Genomic DNA, 20565 nt, shown 5'->3' with positions numbered 1-20565 from the left:
CAGACAATATGAACATTATGCAAGCTATCATCATCCCACTGACAGTTGTACCTTATAGAAGCCTGAAAAGGCAGCCATTATTGAGACTAAGAAGGGTGGTATGAGTTATTTCTAGTTCTTTTAAAATTGAGATAAATTTTTCTGGTGTTAAAGACCCCCGAAAATAAAATTTAAGATCAGTAGTAAATGAATATAATGAATCACATTTGAACTTTTAACAAAATTACATTTAAACTTTTACAATACTTTCTGCTACAACATTAAGGTCAAAAGAATATAAATTTTTTTGAAAATTTATAACACCAACTTGTTAACTAATAATAATGAAAAATAGACAGAAATTAGTTATACAAAAAAAATATCAGAAATTTAAATGTGTCTAATGTTTTTAGGAATTACTGCAAATAAATCTCTATTAGGTATCATGACCAAACATTCAAGAAAACCACCAATCAAGATATCAGATTCCACAAGATAGCATAGCATTTTGAAATATAACTAAGACCTCATCTCACGTACACTAGGAAATGTTAGAAGTAAGGAAATTTTTTGAATATTCCTTCACTGAGCCGAATTAATTAATTAATTAAATTTACCTTCCAAGGCATGTCAAACCCCTCCAAAATATAGATGATATTGAGACTTACAAATGACACCACAATATCTTTAGGACAGTTCTATAGTGAATACCATTGCTCACAGAAAAAGCAACTGCCACTAACATTACAACCAGTTCCACTTGTACCTTACATATTTTATGTGTTATGCTAGAAAGTCAGGAGGAGGTATTAATTCACTGGATTGGTCTAGTAAGGAACTTGTAATCACAGATCAGATGATTTCACAGTTGAGAATTCTAAGGTTCCAATCCTAGTAAAAGCGTTACTTTTATAAGGATTTGAATACTAGATTGTGGATACCGGTGTTCTTTGGTGGCTGGGTTTCAATTAACCACATATCTCAGGAATGGTTAACCTGAGACTGTACAATACTACACTTCATTTACATTCATACATTTCATTCTCTGAAGTAATACCTTACGGTGGGTCGGGAGGCTAAACAGAAGAGAGAGAAAGAGGTATTGTAAAGCACAAATTAATACAATCTTACCTAGGGGAACCTATGCATTATGTGCATTGTATTCACATAGGGGGGAAGAAAATAAATAAATGAACAAAACAGAAAAAAAGTTAAGATGTTATCATCGTACACAACTATTAACAAAGTTTTGGTTGAAAAAATTAATGTACTATTTCTTAAAGAAATGCTAAAAAGATATAAAACCAATCTTATTATCAATCTATGAACTATTTACTCACTTTTGCTTTCAAATTATAATTTAGATCAATTGGAGAAACTACATTAAACACGGCTGTAGTATGCTGATCGAATTTCCATGGTCTGTCAAGAGTTGCTGTAGCTGTGTAACGGACTTTACCATGTTCTCCTTCAAAAGAAGATGGCAAAGTAGGTGGAAGAGAAGCAGTAAAATTATATGTATGTGTTCCAGCAGGAAGTTCAATTTCACCTGAAATATATTTCATAAAAGTAAGAATTACCTAAATAAAATACATACAACTTATTTAAGAGTGAAAGCTTACAAATTAAAGGATCTTATTAATACTTAAGGTAAAAACAAAGAATTTGGAACAATTAAGAAAAATTACCTTACAATTATCAAATTACTATAGTAATTTCTTATTAGAACTGGAGCATTGTATGATTTTGTTAAATCATTTGTTTTGTTTTATGCTTTAAACATTAATTATAGTTTATCAAATATTAGTAGTAGCCTACATGAAATGTGTAATTTATAAGTTATAAAAAAGAAAAACATGATCATTACCAGTTTGATAATTTACTGTGGTCAACAGAAATACAGCTAACATTGTAAATTATACTGTATATTATAAATTAATTGATCTATTTATTAGTTCATAATGAAATTCATTATGGTTAGATTATTATGTTGAAATAATCACAATTTCTGTTAAAGTTTATAGGTGATAATATAAGTTCCCTTACCTACTTCATTACTTTGTTTTTTTTGGAATCAGTGAACCATATTTTATTTTGTGATGTGCATTTATTCCAAGGTTAATTTTACGTCAACATATAACGTCACAATAGTACTAATGAAACGATGGTTTGGGTGTGCAAGATGTAACTACCACAATAGTGGAGGGAATAATTTTTCCTACTTTTTAAATGATTTTGTCGACAATTTTCTCTTAATCAGTTTTTGTTATGGTACTCCTAAAATAAAACTTGGCTTCATCTGATAATGCATGAACGATTGTCTTCTTGTATATTATATATATATATATATACCCGTATTCAGGTTCAGTTTACCCATGTTTCTACAGATTTTTTTTTAATAGAAAAGTAGTTAATTTAATGAGGTTTCAAACTTAGAATTACAGTGGATAATAAAATTAAATAGGTCAAATGTACTTTTTTGTATATTTTATTACATGCATTAATGTAGTCACAAAAAAGGTATAAATAAATTCATGCATACATAAATTGAAATTATTACTTACTATTTCCTCCACCAACAAGATTATATTTAAAAGAATAATATTCCTCACTTCCGGTATAAGTGGTATTTTCTGATCTATTTTGACCATCATTTTGTCTTACATCTTCTTGTACTGTCCACTGAACTTCAGCTTTACCCTCAAACTTTATGGAAAGTGCTGTAGACAAAATAAAAACAACTTGTGGTACAAGCAAATAATCAACAAAATAAAGTTAGTGTCACTTCTTAAATAGAAACTACTGTGATATAATTACACAACTAATCACTATACCAATAAAACTGTCAGATTGAAATATTATTATTACTATTTTTTTAACTCTGTAATATTTCAATTCAAATAACTTTTTTTCAAAATACAGTCTTATTCCTACAATTTAAATGCCAGTCAAACTATTCAAATAATTTAAGATTCCTATTACTCTTGGCTGAGCTGTATGTGATTATATAGTTTTTTTTAATTTTAACTTGAATCGAATAATTTATCTGCCAAACTACAAAATCTGGGTGAGGTTATTTTCTCAGTTTTCAATAAACAACAAAATTGCACAGAAAAAAAAGTAATACAGATTTAAAAATTTTTGTTCATAATATCTGAGGATATAACTAAATATAAAAATTTATCTTCATACAGTATAGACTTTTTTTTAACAGTGCCATATGATATGGGGTAACTTTGAAATATGCAGGAGGACAAAACTTCTCTTTTTGTTTGGGTAAACTTTCTTGCATTATAGCTCTAGTTTTTTTTTTATTTACTGTTAATGTTCATATTATTAATCCATTTTTAATTGTGTTTGATTGCTAGAACCTCCATCAACTGTTAAAAGATAAAAAAAATTAAAATATTTATATAATAATAAAGTGTTATTAATTTTTTGTTGAAAAACTTTATTAATAAGTAAAAATACAAATATTATAGTAGAATTCTGTATTTTCCTAACATAAAATGATTTATAAAAACTGCAAACAAAATTTTCAAGAACTGTAACAATTTTTAACCTGTAAGTTGTAAAGTGAATAAAAATGTTTAAGTATCCTAAAACTGAAAATACAGTGAATAAAGTGGTTTAAAAAACACATTCAAAATTTTGGAAGCTGTTGATAAATTGTGGATGATTTCAAAGTTAGAGTTGGCTGGTTTACAAATTCAGACAGACACAATATAATTATTTTTTTAATTTCTGTTGAGAAAGTTCAGGATAAATGAATTTAGAAGTTGCAAGATTTAATAATGATCAGGAAAATATTTGACATATAATGTTTAATATAAAATATACCTTAACTGAAGCATGTGGGTTGCTTGAGATGAAAATAATCTACAGCTTATTTATTGATTCTGAAGTTGCATTTGATTAGGAACATTATATAAAACTGTAAGAAAAACTAATCTAAGATATAACCAGTAACATGATTGCTTTATTAATTGGTACAATTAAGCTGCACTTTTATTGAAAGTAAGTACGGCAAAGCTATTAAAGAAACTAGCTATTTTAAGGAGACTGCTCAATCCCATCTTATCTGTACATAATAAACATACAAAATTTCATAATTATCACAGAGAATATAAGGTAGTACAGTCTTACAATATTAGCAGTCTTATGAGTAGAAACTAAAATTTATTAATGATTTATTTATTTTAGCATGGGCAAAGTGATTTATATATATATATAAAAAAAAACTAAGTTGCTTAAACTTTATTGTGGTTTCTTCGGAATTTCAGTGGCACCAAAAATATTAAAAAAATACTATTTCATAGGGATGGGCTTAAATAACAAACTAAAGTACAAACAGAGTGCATACTCTATTACATACAATATTGAGACATATTTTATAAATTTATCAAGCAACCTTAGAAAAATATGGAAATCATTCATTAACACAAAGAGGAAAGATAATGATGAAAAACGGCAAAATATACTCCTGGAAGGGAAGGTTCTTATTTGACAAAACTATTAACCTTTCCAAATATATTTACAGAAGTGTGGGATTTTAACCTTGTACTGGTATTAATGAATCTTAATTAAATCAATAATCTCAAGCAGTAAATAAATGATGAACCATTTTTTGCTTTAAATAATAAATATTGCTTTTTTTTGAAGTATTAAGTATTTTTTGAGAGCCTCTATCATCGGTCCCTTCATAAAAAATAATGAACTTTTAAAATGAGGTGTACACAATTAAATTTTAAAAAATATACACATATAAAAAATCCAATTATAATAAAAGCTATAATAAGTTCAATGCAATGGAATGTTACATGTTTTCTATGTAATAGTTATATTTACAATTAAAAATTCAGCTAATAAAGTAAACTTTCTTTGCTAATTTAAATAAAATATATCCCCGTCTCTTAGTGAAGTATTTATTAATTTGTTCTTATTTTTAAATGTAACATTTTTCTAACTGCCCTATTTTGCTATTGCAATTAATTACTTATAGAGGTCTCATAGTTTTTTTTAATATATCTTATTACTGGAGTGTTTATTTTATTATAAATGTTTGTGTAGGCTAAATTGAATATTTTTGTTTCTTGTAAGCTAGACAAACTGTTTTATATGGTTTGTTGGCATCTCCTGTGTAAGTGTACATGTTGTGTTGTTCATACTCATCTAATAAATTTTAAAACTATTATTTTTACAATTACTGACAACAGGTTTTAAATTTTTTCTATTTGTTGTTTGGGTTTATGTCCCTTGCTATAATTTTCTTCATGGAATAATTCTCTAATCAAGATGTTCTGTTACTTTATTATTTTATTTCTATTTTAAATACCTCTAGTTTTTTCTTTGTTTTAATTTTATTCCATTAGGTTTGTTAATGTAAATATATTAACAAAACATATTTTTGTCCTACATTTTTTATATTTAAAATTTATTAATTTGATGTAGTATCCATTTCATTTAGCTATGAGGCTCAGCTGATAAATTTTGCACACTAACATGCTACATGGAGATTAAAGATACTATTGAGTTGGGCATGGTAGCACATAATAGCTAAAATCTCCTTCTAAAAACCAGCGATAATGTGCTGAAATCTGTTTTCCGATTTTTTTCAGTAGGAGTTAAAATGCAGTCGAATACAGTCAATATGTCAATACGGTTAAAACAGTGTGCAGTGACTGAAATTTTAACAGCAGAAAATGTGAACTCTACGAATATTTTTAACTGTTTAAAAGTGGTTTACAGTGGTTAAGGTAGTGAAACTGTTGACAGGAGTGTGAGTAGATGGGCATTGTAATTTCACAAATATGAAGTTGGTAAAGCGACAATTGAAGATGCACCTTGCAGCAGACAACCAGTTTCTGTGACTGACGAAAAATATCGAAAGGAGGTGGACAATTTACTTCAAAGTGACCGGCAAATCACCCAGCAACACATCGCTGTTTAGTTAGGCATATCTAAAGAACGAGTAGGCCATATTAATGAGCAACTGGGTTACTGTAAAATTTGTGCATGATGGGTACTGCGCAAACTGGATTTTCATTTTCAGAAACTTTTGAATCAAAACACAATTCAAAATTCTTTTTTAATTTTTCAGATACCTTATTTATTTTAAACTTTAATGCAGATGGCCTTTGATCCGTGCTTGATTTTTTCAACTTTGATGAAGGTGATATACCCAAAATGCTAAAAACAGCATCAAATTGTTCATTATGATGTGGGGCAATGCATTGCTCTTGGTCTTCACATTCATATAGTTCTTTGTTCTGCTGAGAAAACATACTTTTGAAACAGTTAACACAAAGAGACTTTCCAGTAACTAAATTTAAATTTGGAAAAATGTGTTCTTTAAGAGCTTGCTCTAATGTTATTTGTCTTGAGTTTTTCTTAACTGTATTTTTATGAGTTCTCAAAGCGTCACAACAGGTGACTAAATTTTGACAAAAACATTTTTTCATGATATTTACAAAAAGTAGTGACATTTTCATCATTAAATTCACAAATTTTAATGAGTTCTTTTGGCACTGTATCATATACTGTTTTATGACACACTTCATTCACATAAATTCCTGTGGGACATTGTTTTATTTGAAATTACGAAAATAATGTAAAAATTTAACTTATTTTAAAATTTGCAAATACAATATTTTAACACTTATTTACTTAATAAACAATGACAGGATGAAATTCCACACCTTTACTGAGTGAGACACTTGGCAAAGATGTGAACAGATCTCTGTAATTGTAAAGCTAAATGATGCAACAAGCATAAATGAGCATGTTGCAACATGAATTTTCCTGATGACTGAAAATGACTTCAAGCTTCTGTTTTAACATGAACACTGTAGTTGAATGGTACAAACAAGTATATTTCAACTTTAGTAAAAAGTATAAAAATATTAAAGTGCCAATAAGACAATAAACCCCCTTGGGGCACTTATTTAGTCAGTAAAAATGTTATCGCTTTTAACAGGTTTTTCATGATATTTGAGAAGTTATAACTTTTCTTATTAGTACAATACACAAGAAACTTTTTTATTTGCCATAAACATCTACAAAAACACTAAAGTTATGTAAATTTGAGATTTTTTCACCAGCCCCATCAGAGTTTTTGAAGCCAAAATTTAAATTAAAAAAAAAATAAAGTTTTCAAAAATTCATAAAAATTTAGTGGTAAGTATATCACCACTACTATTATTTATGGTAAAACTACTAACATATACCTACATATAAAAATATTATTCAGACTGTGTATAACATCCCTGCCTCTTGAAAAAAAATTACCAAAACTGAAATTTCACAGTTTTTCATGTTCAATGTTATTGGTAATTTTCTCACAGAAAGAAGAGAGATAGGTAAATAAAACCCACTGGACCAATCTTTTACCTTGAGAAAATATGAATAGATTGATTTCTGTTTCATCCTTCCAGGACCAATAGTTTTTAGTTATGATTTTTTCCGTAAACCCTTATAATCACAAAAATAGGTGTGTGCACCGTAACAAAAATGGCCACCACAGGTGAACTGCTTAAATAAAAGATTTAGATCCTTAGACATGTAGGAAACAAGTGAGTAAGTTTCAATTTTTTTTTGAATTTGTCAAGCAACCACCCTTTTGAAGTGAGGGTCACTTCAAATGATTGACCCTCTTCTTTATTATGGTTGGCTATAACTCTTATTAACTATTAACTAATTTTTTATATATTTATCCTGAACATCATTAAGTTCCAAAGTTTTGAAAGATTCAAAAATTATAAAAACAATTTATTTTAATGTAATTGTGAAATTAAATATCAACCAAAGATGTGGGATCCTGTGAAAATCTATTCTTGGAATTAATATGTTAGTTTAACTTATTTATTTACTGTGTTATGGTGGTTTAAATTTCATTAGACAATAGTCAACATGTTAATGAATTATTTGAATTTTCAAAAAATATATATTAAAATTAATTAATTATAAAATTGAACTATTACATAATTTAAAATCAATACGTATGGATATGATTTCCTACATAGTCAGTCCCTTTGTTAAAATACAAAGTTATTAAATATGTAAAGTAAAAATTAATAATTAAAAGACAAAAATGAAAATTCATGTCAATGTTCACCAACACACTAAATTAAAATGAGAATACAGAAAAAACATGATTTGTAAATGCTTCCTCTTAAAAGAATGAACCCAATATGTTAGGGAAAAAAAAGGCTTAAGATTGAGCAGGGAGTTTCCTCAATGAATTGTCTCACTCCTTGGCTATACAAACACAATTAACAAGAACTGATATTACAGAAAAAGCAAAATTTATTCTTTCCAATGATACTTGAGCGTCAACTTTCTATAAATATATCAAAGTATATAACCTTGTCACTCTCTTAATTCATTTTAACTTAACAACTAGGCATTTAGTACTGTGCATGTAGAGTAGGAGAAAGTTTTAAATTACAACGTTATTTCTGATGCTTTTTAATAGATTAAATTCAGGTAAATAAAACCTGAATCCTCCATATTTATTATGAAACAAAAGAGAAAGATTTTAATTAATTTAAAAAAAGTATTAACCAGATTAGTAATCTGCATTACAGTTAATGTAATCCAAAAAGTTTTTTTCTTTGTATTAAACTTTCTTTTAAGTATTAATTTTTTAGTTTTACTAGATACACAATTTTTAAAAGTCAATATTAATAAAGGAAACACTAATGATGGAAGTAACACTGAAAATGCATTATTCTTAAAAAAAAAAAAAAAGGAATGATCTAAATATGTAAGAACACCTTTTTTACAACCCATGTGGAATGCTGATTTGATCAAAATTCAATAATAAATCCATAAATTTTAATAAGAAATTATATGTTAAAAAATCATAAAAGTATGATCAACTATATTTCTTCAAGAATATACTACAAGGTGTCAGAATGTTCCTGAACTACGTTCACAGTGGGAGTACTGCACAGGAAAATGATGATTACTGCTCCTAAGTCTATTTTATCAATTTGCTGAGCAGTGTCATATTGAGTGCACATAGTTCAGTCTAGAGATATAGAACCTTTTCTAATTACCCATCTGTGACGGCTGGTAATTTGAACAAACCTATGTAAAATTTTGTGTAGAACTTTGTAAATAGGTGGCCGAGAATTTTGGAATGCTTTGTTAGGCTTTTAAAGGCGATTATTTATGCTCAACACAGACTTTCAAATGGCATGCTCGCTTTAATGCTAGTAGAATGTCACTAGAATGATAATTGTTTTGGGTGACCAAAACAATCACCAGAAAATGTGATTTTATGCCGAGGGTGATTTTTTGTCGTGACCTTCTACAAATGAATTTGAGGGAAATTAATGATGCACTTAGTACTCAGGGTGTTGTAGAGATGAAACGTATGATGAGACGGCAGAATGGAACAGAAGAACCAATGCCGTCCCTTATACTGACGTTCGGTCTTCCTGTTCCTCCAGAGAGGATTAGAGTGGGTTACCTCTCCGTTCGGGTACGCCAGTTCATTCTCAACCCACGGAGGTGTTTCAGGTGCCAAAGGTACGGTCACACTACAACATCTTGCTCGAGGTCGGAGATCTGTGCTCGATGTGCTACCGAAGGCCACAGTGATGCTAACTGCGAGGAAAGAGAAAGATGTGCGAACTGCAATGGTTCGCTCCCAGGATTGCCCAACCTTTAAGGAAGAGAAGGTGAGTCTCGATCTGTACTGAGCAGAAACTATCTTTCCCGGCTGCACGCAGGGAGTATAGGAAATATTGAACGTAATCTCATTCAACCTGATGTGTCCTTCGCCACTGCTGCGTCAAAACAGACTGCTACACCTGTTCATGCTCCACAGTGCGGATCCTGCACGGAACTTAAGAAGCTCGTTCAGATGTTTTCTGATCAGGTTACTTCGCTTACATCCACTATTTCCGGGCTGACGAGGATGAGTGAAAAGTCCTGCGTCTCAATAACGGAATCCAGCAGTGTGATCCATACGAACGTTCCTACTCCCAAAGTGCTGCCGACAGCTACTATTTCCGGGCTGACAAGGGTGAGTGAAAAGTCCTGTGTCGCAGTAACTGAATCCAACAGTGTACTTCATAAAAAAGTTCCTGCTCCTAACGTCCTGCCGGTACGGGCAGAGGCTACCACAGACGGCGGTAAGCCGACTAACAAGGTCCCCACGAAAGTGACCCGCATGGCCTCCCCCTCTGGGATGTCAGTAGCGACATCCCGTTCTCATAAATCTCCTCCGCCGTCATCCCATATACTGGAGGATATGGTTGAGGAACCTCCCGACCCAAAGGCGTCGGAGTTATCTAAGGTCTAAAAAGAAAAATAGAATCGCGTACAACTGAATTCTATATGGTTTCCTGAGTATATTTATTATTATTATAACTTTATTTTAATTTTATGAACATTATTCAGTGGAATGTTCGGGGTGTACGGTCCCGCATTGCAGCTATTGGAGTACTGGCGCAGCTGCATGAACCGATTGTCATATGTTTCCAGGAGACTCATCTTCTGCGACATGACCCAATCGCACTCAGGGGATACTTTTGTTAGAGATTCGACTGTGTAGTGGACGGTAGAGAGAGTGGTGGAGTGGCTATTTTCATGAGGGATTAGGTATCAGCTACAAGGATTCGACTGACCACTCTCGTTCCTGCTGTTGCAGTGAAGATCTCTGTCACCTTCAAGTTGCATATCTGCAATCTATATCTCTCGCCGAACACTGAGTTCAGTGCTCTGGATATCTCAGACCTCCTCGCACAAATACCATCTCCATCATTAATAGTGGGAGACTTCAATGCCCACCATGTTTCTTGGGGCTCGACTTTCTGCTCCACTCGGGGAAATATAGTACACGATGTGAGGACTTGGACCTTTGTTTGCTGAATGATGGGTCTCATACATTCATGTCTTTGTCATCTGGTACTGTGTCTAATATCGATCTCTCCATGTGCTCGCCGGCTTTACTCCCTCGTTTTGATTGGTCTGTTTGTGATGATTTTCATGGCAGCGACCATAAACCAATTGTTCTTCGTTTCGGTGTGGACCACGAGGTTCGGAGAAGGTCACGAAGGTGGATTGTCGAAAAGGCGAATTGGGATGGATATTGTATGGCCTTCCAATCGCAGTGTGACATTGGTGCGGACATCCTTGAGCAACTTTCCTCTTTTACGTCCAAAATACTTGAAACAGCCAGCAAATATGTCCCACAAACATCGGGTAATCCTAAACGTCCTTCCGTTCCGTGGTGGAATGATGATTGCAAGTGTGCTATTTGGAATCGACGGCGAGCACTACGCAAATTCAATAATAGACCTACAACTGAACATCTAGATATGTGCCGCAGGGCAAGGGCAGTGTGCCGTCGGGACTTCTCGACCGCTAAGAAGAATTCATGGACGAAGTATGTGAACTCCGAAGTAATGTGGGCAGATTCTGCTGCGAAAGATGCATGTATTCAGACTCCTTTCACCAACCGAGTTACTACCTTTGATTTTATTAATCATATAAAACAATCACTGCAAGCAAGGTGGCAAAGTGGCTGGACGGCTGCCGTCGATAGTAAACTTCGACGGATTAAAGACTCAGTGTTGGGCTCACGGTTGGGGCATACAAGGATCACACACGAATATCTAATGTCAGGAGGAGACCCATCCCTGTGCACACGATGCAACTGCCGCATGACTGTGCACCACATTCTAGTGGACTGCGTATGTTATGCGGCGTTGCGTCGGCAGTTTAATATACCCAGCAGCATTCGTGATGTCTTGGGCAATGATGGCAGGGTTTTTTGAAGCGAATGTTTCTCTTTTTGCATAGTACTGGGTTACTGCAAAGGATTTAATATACTTATATATGCTTTTCTGTAAGGAGAGTTTTTTAATAATTTTAACCTTTATTTTCGATTTGATTTTTTAGTTCTATGTGTTTAATTTTACTATCCGGGGTGGGGAGTTTTGCACAACCCATCAGTTAGGTAAGTTTTTATACTTTCTTTATTCTATTATTTTATCAACTTTTATCTGTGTTATTAGTTTTGGGTTTTATTTTGCCTTCTTGGCTTGTTTTAGTAAATTTCTATTATATGATTAATATTACGTTTACACCTTGTATAGCTTATTATTTTGGGGTTATATTACCCTTTTAATAATAACTACTGGGCGATGATAACGCCCAAGCGTTTTTTGCCCACAAACAACCAAAAAAGAAAAAAATATACCAGAAAATGTCCAAAAAAAATTCAGAAGCTCATCCATGAGGGCCATCACCAAACAATCCACAAATTGCATAACATGGTTAGAATTGGGTATGGGATCTTCAAAGAAATTTTAATTGAATAATTAAACATGCATCAAGGTGCTGCAGTTTGTACTTTCGCTCTTGTTACTTGATCTAAAGTAGTGGTGAGTTGATGAGCGTCATAAACTTCATGACATGGCTAATAATTATAATATTTTAATTTTTAGGGTCATAATCAAAGTTAAAAGTTATTTTTACAGTTTCTGGGCAAAAAAATGTCATTGCAGTGGAAGTCTGAAGCAGCACATCAGACATGCTACACAATACATATTCATGTTCTACATCAAAGGCACTGTTCACCAAGAATTAATTACTGTTGGTGTTATAGTGAATTCTGACATTATGTGAAGTTTCAAGGCAGTTCAGAGAAGATACGTAGCAAAAACAACAGGTATTGTGGGAGAAACAAAACTAGGTGTTGCACACTTTACTCAAAACAACACAATCTTTATGTAGTAGTTGTCCCACATTGTCTGTACTCTCTCGGTCTAGCCCACTATGACTTTACTAAGCCTCTCAAACTGAAATTAAAGTTGAAAGACTGTGCTTTGAACCTGCAAGTCATCAAAAAATAATTACAGATAATGCTAATGACTTCAAGTAAAGGGATTTTGCTAATACTTTTGGGGAGGAGAAGTGCTGGAATTGATTGATATAAATGCTTCAAGAACACAATTTTGAACGGGGTGGTGGGCATTTGTAAAAAGGAGGTAAGCAAATTAATTTTTTTTAGGTTTAGTCTGGGGACTTTTTGATACCAGCTAATAATATTTCTTAACAGATGAACATCTGGTTTTACTATAATGTTAGGTGTTAGTAAGGCATACTCATCGTTAAATATATTTAATATGAAGCCTATTAGTGGGTTTTGAATATTTTGTATATGGATGATACAAATATTCATTACTTAATTTTTAGTTCAATTAGTGGCCTATACATGTAAACAGAAATCTGATGTGTATTTGGCTGTCTAGCATGAAAAATGAGTTTAAAATCTGAATTAAGTGATTTATAACTTTTCAGGATAAAATTAAAAATATTACAACATTTACAATACATTAATATAGCACTTTTATGATGGGAAAGAAGAAAAATCCAAAAATTTGCCCCCTGTATGCAGTTGACTTCTAATTTGTTGCAGACTAACCATTTGAATGATGTTACATTAAAAACTAAAATAATGTGGTAGACTAAAACTAAAATAATAATTGGTAGCTACACTTTTCATCAATTAGAATGTATTTGTAGCTGGATGGATAAAAAATCTAATCTAATCTAATCTAATTAACCTAACGGAAAAACATAAAATTTATAATTTAAATATCCTCGACCTCTATTACATTTTTTTTAACAATCCAGTATATAATAAATTTCTCTCTATTAAAAAACGGAGAGAAATATTTTAAAGGTGAACACACACTTATGATAATTTTGTTAAATTTAAATAAAATTAATTATTTTGTATTTTTTCCTTTTAGAATCATTAACTGCAGGAGGATAATGAGTTGGGAAGCAAGCATGGTGTGTAGGTGTTAACGCGTCTTCCCAAATCAGCTGATTTGGAAGTCGAGAGTTACAGCGTTCAAGTCCTAGTAAAGCCAGTTATTTTTACATGGATTTGAATACTAGATCGTGGATACCGGTGTTCTTTGGTGGTTGGATTTCAATTAACCACACATCTCAAGAATGGTCGAACTGAGAATGTACAAGACTACACTTCATTTACACTCATACATATCATCCTCATTCTTCCTCTGAAGAATTATCTAAACGGTAGTTACAGGTGGCTAAACAGGAAAAAGAGAGAAGGTATTAATTTATAAAATGCATTTTACAAACTGCCCAATTTACTTTGATTTTTCAACCTGAAATAGTTAAAATTAATTTATTTTTAAATTCTTTTGTATTCCAGTAAATTACATAAAGTATTCCAATGTCTTTATATAGTATCATATTTTTATATTTCTTATAATTTACATTTTTATTTGTAAAAGATTCTTAAAAGATTAAATAAATGATCAGACGACTGAGGATACATAATGTTATTATTTTACTGAAATGAATCTTTTTAATTCATATTATTACTCTGAACTATTAAATTAAATTTAAATTCTATTAAAAATTCAATATTCTGTGGTAGGTGGTTTATTTTAATAGAATTTAAATATGTTTATTATGTATACATGTGCATTAAAGTAATGAAAAAATCTATTTATGTAAGAATTCATATTCAGGTACAACTGTATTTAAGCCTAAAATATCTTGCTCTTCTATATGTGTTTATTAGTAAATATACAAATACATACATACATGCACGCACGCGCGTGCGCGCAGACAGACAAACAAACATTTTTATACAGATTTTCCATATCTAACCTCTCACATTGGAATTTTCCAACATAAAAAAATTATGAGTTTTAGAGTACACACACTGAATAAAATAGTAATAGTTATATAATGAGAAATATATAAACAAATGCATAACTTATTACATCTACTTTTTTTACTATTTTTATAATTTTTGAACTTTCAGGAAAAATCCCATTACAATAAAATGAACTGTATTTGTTAATATAGACAGATACCTTCTTAATGATGTAGGAATGATAGCCAAGTAATTAGCTACATCTTATCAGTTAGTTATATGGTAATTTACTGGATGAATGAGTTTGAACTTGACTAGACAAGCTGTACATAAACAGGTGTAGAAATATTTTCTTAAATTTATAAAGGAAAATAAATATAAAAGAGAGTTTAAAATGTTATAATTTGTGAATACAAACATTAGATATCTCTAATGCTTTGAAATCCTGTGTCATAGAATTCTGCCGCCTGTGATGTCAACCACTCAGAGATGCACCCATCTTGCACAAAATTTGTGGTAGCCTAGCTTCTGTGAAACAATTTCAAACAATAAAGTCCGTGAAACTTGTGGGAAACATAGAGAAAGCTCAGTTATTGTGAAACGGCGGTTTTCACGAATCTTTTCGTCAAAAAGATTCTTTTGGTCTTTCACTTAAAATGTGTTTTAAAATCAATGAATTTTCATTTCATGTCCAGAAAAAATAATTCTTTATTGATTGAATGAGGAGATATTATTTCATGATGTAGGGAATATTTAAGAGAAATTAAGTGATTCTGTGAACAGGGTAAAACAATTTATTACCTAGATGAATAAAACTTGGGTTAATGCAGGACCTTTACGGGAACCCACCGGGTTGGTCTAGTGGTTAATGCGTCTTCTCAAATCAGCTGATTTGGAAGTCGAGAGTTACAGCGTCCAAGTCCTAGTAAAGCCAGTTATTTTCACGGATTTGAATACTAGATACCGGTGTTCTTTGGTGGTTGGGTTTCAATTAACCACACATATCAGGAATGGTCGAACTGAGAATGTACAAGACTACACTTCATTTACACTCATACATATCATCCTCATTCATCCTCTGAAGAATTATCTAAATGGTAGTTACCGGAGGCTAAACAGGAAAAAGAAAGAAAGAACATTTACGGGAAAAGGTATGGGTTGATAAAGAAATAGAGCCAAAAATCAAGTTTTTATGAAAGGCTTGCCAACTGGGGTGAAAAACCCAGCTGGAGAAGGTAAACAATTAATAGTAATACATGTAGGAAGTGAAAATGGGTTTTTTAATGGTTGTTTATGATTATTTGAATTCAGATCTTACCAAGAGAAATGGTGACCTTATGCGGCTGTTTAAAAAAAAAAATTGTCAAAATTGTTGCTGAAGGGTACGTTATAATCATAGATAATGTGCCATACCATTGCCTGAAAAAACTCCAAAATATTCGGCCCAAAAATTACTTTTAAGCAGTTAAACAAAAATATATTCAATATCAAGTAGATGAAATCACAAAATCAAAAAATTGCGTTGTGTTGTGTCTTCCTCCATACCATTGCAATTTTAGCTCAATAGAATTGACATAGGCACAAGTCAACGGCTACATTGGGAGTGGTAAAACAACACTTACGATAAATGATATAAAAAATCTATTGATAGAAAGTGTTAATAGAGAAAATGCAAATGCTTGAAAAAATGGTATTCAACATATAATTAAAGAAGAAAAAAACATTGGAAGCGGACAGTTTATGTGAAGATATTATGATAAATTGACAAAAGGAAATGATGACAATAGTTTCCCAAACTAGTAGACAGCAGCTTATTGGGCACTGAAGAAATACACTGAGGAAACAAACCGTTTTTTCTGTTTACCTGATGAAATTTTAATACAGCGGCAACATAGTTTCTTAGAATTTTTATTTTTAAGGTAAATATATCATTTTATCACATTTTTCTATTACAAGTTACTTTTACTTTATTTTTATGTTTCAAGTAAAGAGAATTCTTTTTTCTTGGATGGATTGCGGTAAATTATATTAAATTAGTATCATCACACTGTTATGTTTTCCTCCATGGTTTTGTGAGACAAGGTTTAGTTGCATAAATTAACAGAATAATAGTAAACAATAAGATGATTATGATTCTAACTTTCTCTAATCATATTCGAAAGTTATAAACATTTAAGTTAAGTTGAGTTAAGTTTGATTAATAATACTCAACTCTGTACTTTATTATGTAATTTTATGAAGTGCATACTATAATAGACATATTAACAGTTCAATGCCAACAATATTTAAATTCCACCAACAAAATGGTAGATAATTTCTTTGTTATAGATGTTAAATCTTTGAGAAAGATAATTTTTATAGCTAGTAGATGAAAAAAATCCTGTACAAAATTTTTATAATTATTACGTTCAATGGCACAAGTTGTAGTTTTACTCTCTTTAGATCATTAACACTACATTCATAAATCTTGTCTGACAAATGAACAAACTTTTATTTTGGTTCATATTTCAAAAACTGGAAAATAGCTGAAGCTTTATCCTCCAGAATTCTGATGTTTCATTGCCTACCATGGTTCGCTTAAAAATAACTCATTCTGCTTTGTTTCAGTGATGTTTACTAGATGTGGCAGATGAAGTTATATGAATTACGAAGGTTTATTATTTCTTCAGTTTATTATTTTAGGATCTATTTATTTATTATTTTAGGATATATTTTATAAAGATTTAAAGTTTTTTATTCTTATATAATAGCATATTTATTTAATTTAAAAAAAACTTTTTTAAAAAGTATTTCAGCAATAATGGTAATAATGGATAATGTAAATGTGTAATTACAATAAGATGAAGATAATCCACCTGAATAAGAAATGATAATGTATCTAGTCAGAGCAGTCTTTTTAGTGCTTGGACAATTATTTACAGTTTGAATCTGCAATGGGTTGTATGATGACAAGTGATAATATAGATCCAAAGAATTAACCATGTGAAACTATCGTTGTGATAGTTCTGACTTATATGCTGCTTTAAAATCTAGGCCAAAAGTAGCAAATATGCATTTATCTAGATCTTCAACAAGTAAGATGGTTGGAGTTTGAACTTTGCAATGTATCTGGACCTGATAATGAAATAATTACCGACTCAAATAATAACAAAGAAAAAAATTATTTTTGTACAAAAAAATTTTCCCAGAGGGAGAATGAAGGAAATTTTGAGCGTTTACTTAATCAGTTTTGTTCATACTTTTAATATACCATGGTAGACATGCTTAGAATCAGGAAAACACAAGATCTAAATGTTGGAAAGCAGGTATGGTTAGCGGGTGATCTGAGCAAGATCAAAGGCTGCGCTGTGTTATTACTACTCTGGTCAGTTAGCTATCAGTTTTATGAGTTATAGAGATCTATTCAGATGTTACTTCAATCTGTGGAGAAAGGTTAGGGATAAATTACCAAAGTATGGCAACACTTTACACCATCTCATAGGGCACTTAGCTGAATTTATGTTTTAAATGTAAATATAATCACTGCAGAGAGAGACTAAACCACATGTTTCATGCTGATAGTCAAGCGTACAATGGGTAATTACCTTACAAAGATTGCTGTCAATCACCTTCAACAACTGACTTCCAGTCTAGCTCTGATGACTATTTAGGTTATCATATGGTTTAGTCCTCTCTCCACAAAATGCTAATCTTAACCTCTCTCCATAGAATGGATCAGCATCTGAACAGGTCCCTATAATTTACATAACTGATTACTAATTGACTAGAAGAATTATTACTGCACTGTCAAGTTTATGAAATCAAAACATATCTAGCAATACTTGTTAGCTTAATTAAAGGCAATCATTAGTCAGTATAGTTTTCGGATTTATTCTTTGATGGTACATGATATTTATATGTTTGGTACTGTTTCAATTTTCTCACTGTTTAACAAAGTATTTTAAGATAACAATTAAAAGACACAGAACTGACATATTTCAACCAATCAGAGAATCTGTATTTTCATCCTGCAGTAATTATGCCTCTGGAGGCTATGTAACAGTTGCATTGAATTATTATGCATTTCATATGACATCCTCAAAACTGGTAAATAAATAACGAACATATTACTCTTATGTGATGTAAAAACAACATATACTGTGAAATAACTTATTTAACCAACAACACACAAAAGAAAATTAAGCCTTTCTTAGCTACTTTTGCAGAAAGATTAACCAAATATATGTATGGAAGCTACTGCTATGTTTAACCATAGATAATCGTTTATGTCAATACCCCTTGCTTCATCTACGCATGAAGGGTCTAAATTATTAGTAACTAAAACAGTTAAACATAACAAAGGAAGATTTGACAAGAAAAGAAAAAATTAAAGGGAAGTAAAATTGGTACACCAATGTTATGATTAGAATAGACGATGGCATCTTGTAAGGCAAAAATTATAAAATGTCATTGTTATACTTAAAAATGTATGAATGTGAAAAAATATACAGATTATTGGGTAATATAGAGTTTGTAATAAATAACTTCAATCAAATGTTTCATCAATATTATGCTGTCAAAACACCCAAAGATGGCCTTTATTCTGGTTTATATGGTATCTTCAATAGCTCCTAATTAAGTTTTTTTTAATACAAACTAAAACAACAAATCAGAAAAAAATACTAATTTCAAAATAATATTTTTAATTAATAAGAGAACAGCTCATGATTCCGTGATTTGATGGAAGATTCATGTGAAAGTTAACACTGAGACTTTAACATAATCTGGAAGAAATCTTAGTAAATAAGACTAAGCTACTGAGGATATTTCATACGCTAGATGACAATGAAAAAACTAACTGAACATTTATCCTGAAAAAAGGAAGAATTTCAATGTCATCATTGCATAATATTCATGTGTAGATACAGCATTAAGAACTAGTCTGTACTGAATGTTTAGTATAATATACAACATAAAATGATATATCATACTAATAAAATACAAAAAACAAATACAATAATTGATAATTCATCTTCAGAGAAAGATTTTACATCTTTCTCTGGAAAACTTCAGTTTTTCTATTTTTCTGCAACTTAGTCTGATGGACCAAGGTTTATGAATGTTGATAATATAAGGCTTAAGAATATACGATTAAATTTGAATAATACTGAGGCTTACGTGTGTTAATTCATGAGCAGACATAGTTTTTTATAGCAAAGATAACATTTCCGTACGTAATACATAATTTTTATTAAAAATCATGTCCAACAATTTATATAATTTGTATTGCCATTTAGACAATAGGAAACGATTCACAAATATTTCTAAAACGCGTATTCAGGTCGTTAATTAACGACCCTGCCAATAATTAAAATATTTATTGTTACTAATATTGCCTTTTAAAGTAAATTCCAACTAATTCCTACAATATTTATAATAATTCTAAATTTATTAATAAACTAAAAATGTATTTGTTTAACTTTATAATATTCTGCTGAAGAAAAACGTACATTAGGTAAATAAGTGAATGGTATCTGAAATTCGACTAAGGCATTATAACACAAAATAGTATAAGATCAATACTTTAGAAAGTAAACTTTTATCAGTAATGTTTAGAGAAAAAATACTTACATCTGGCTTTTTTCACACTATCTAGAGTAAGATTAACTTTTCCAGTTACATTTGTTCCGGCGTAATATGCATTGGTAGGGCTATCAAAAACTACTTCAAATCCTTTCAAACCCATTATAAAAAAGTAAATGCTACAAAACAATACACTAGCTTAAAATATTAAACCTGAAAATTCTTGACATACATAAAGAGAAAATCAAGCAGTACAAAAACATTACATAGGAAACTAAAAATAGATATGAATAACTGTGCACGGAGACGGGCGTACACAGTGCCTGAAATTGCTTGCCTAATTGACATGAGTGGGAATTCCAGTA

At 31.0% G+C, this 20565-nt stretch overlaps 1 protein-coding gene across 1 annotated transcript in view; it reads right to left on the bottom strand.

The window, feature by feature from the left end:
• Window positions 1–20539, bottom strand: part of LOC142317725 (arrestin domain-containing protein 3-like) — a 70173-nt gene extending 49634 nt beyond the window's left edge. The window contains exons 1-3 of the mRNA XM_075354277.1: window positions 20249–20539; window positions 2544–2699; window positions 1320–1528 (exon numbers count right to left, since the gene is read on the bottom strand). Coding sequence (XP_075210392.1) covers window positions 1320–1528; window positions 2544–2699; window positions 20249–20363 — 480 coding nt within the window. The 5' untranslated portion in view covers window positions 20364–20539. The remainder of the gene's footprint in view (window positions 1–1319; window positions 1529–2543; window positions 2700–20248) is intronic.
• Between the last annotated feature and the right edge of the window lie 26 nt (window positions 20540–20565).

This window comes from Lycorma delicatula, chromosome 1 (genome assembly GCF_047948215.1).
Source record: "Lycorma delicatula isolate Av1 chromosome 1, ASM4794821v1, whole genome shotgun sequence".
NCBI classification, from domain to species: domain Eukaryota; kingdom Metazoa; phylum Arthropoda; class Insecta; order Hemiptera; family Fulgoridae; genus Lycorma; species Lycorma delicatula.
This window is presented reverse-complemented; position numbering and strand designations above follow the sequence as displayed.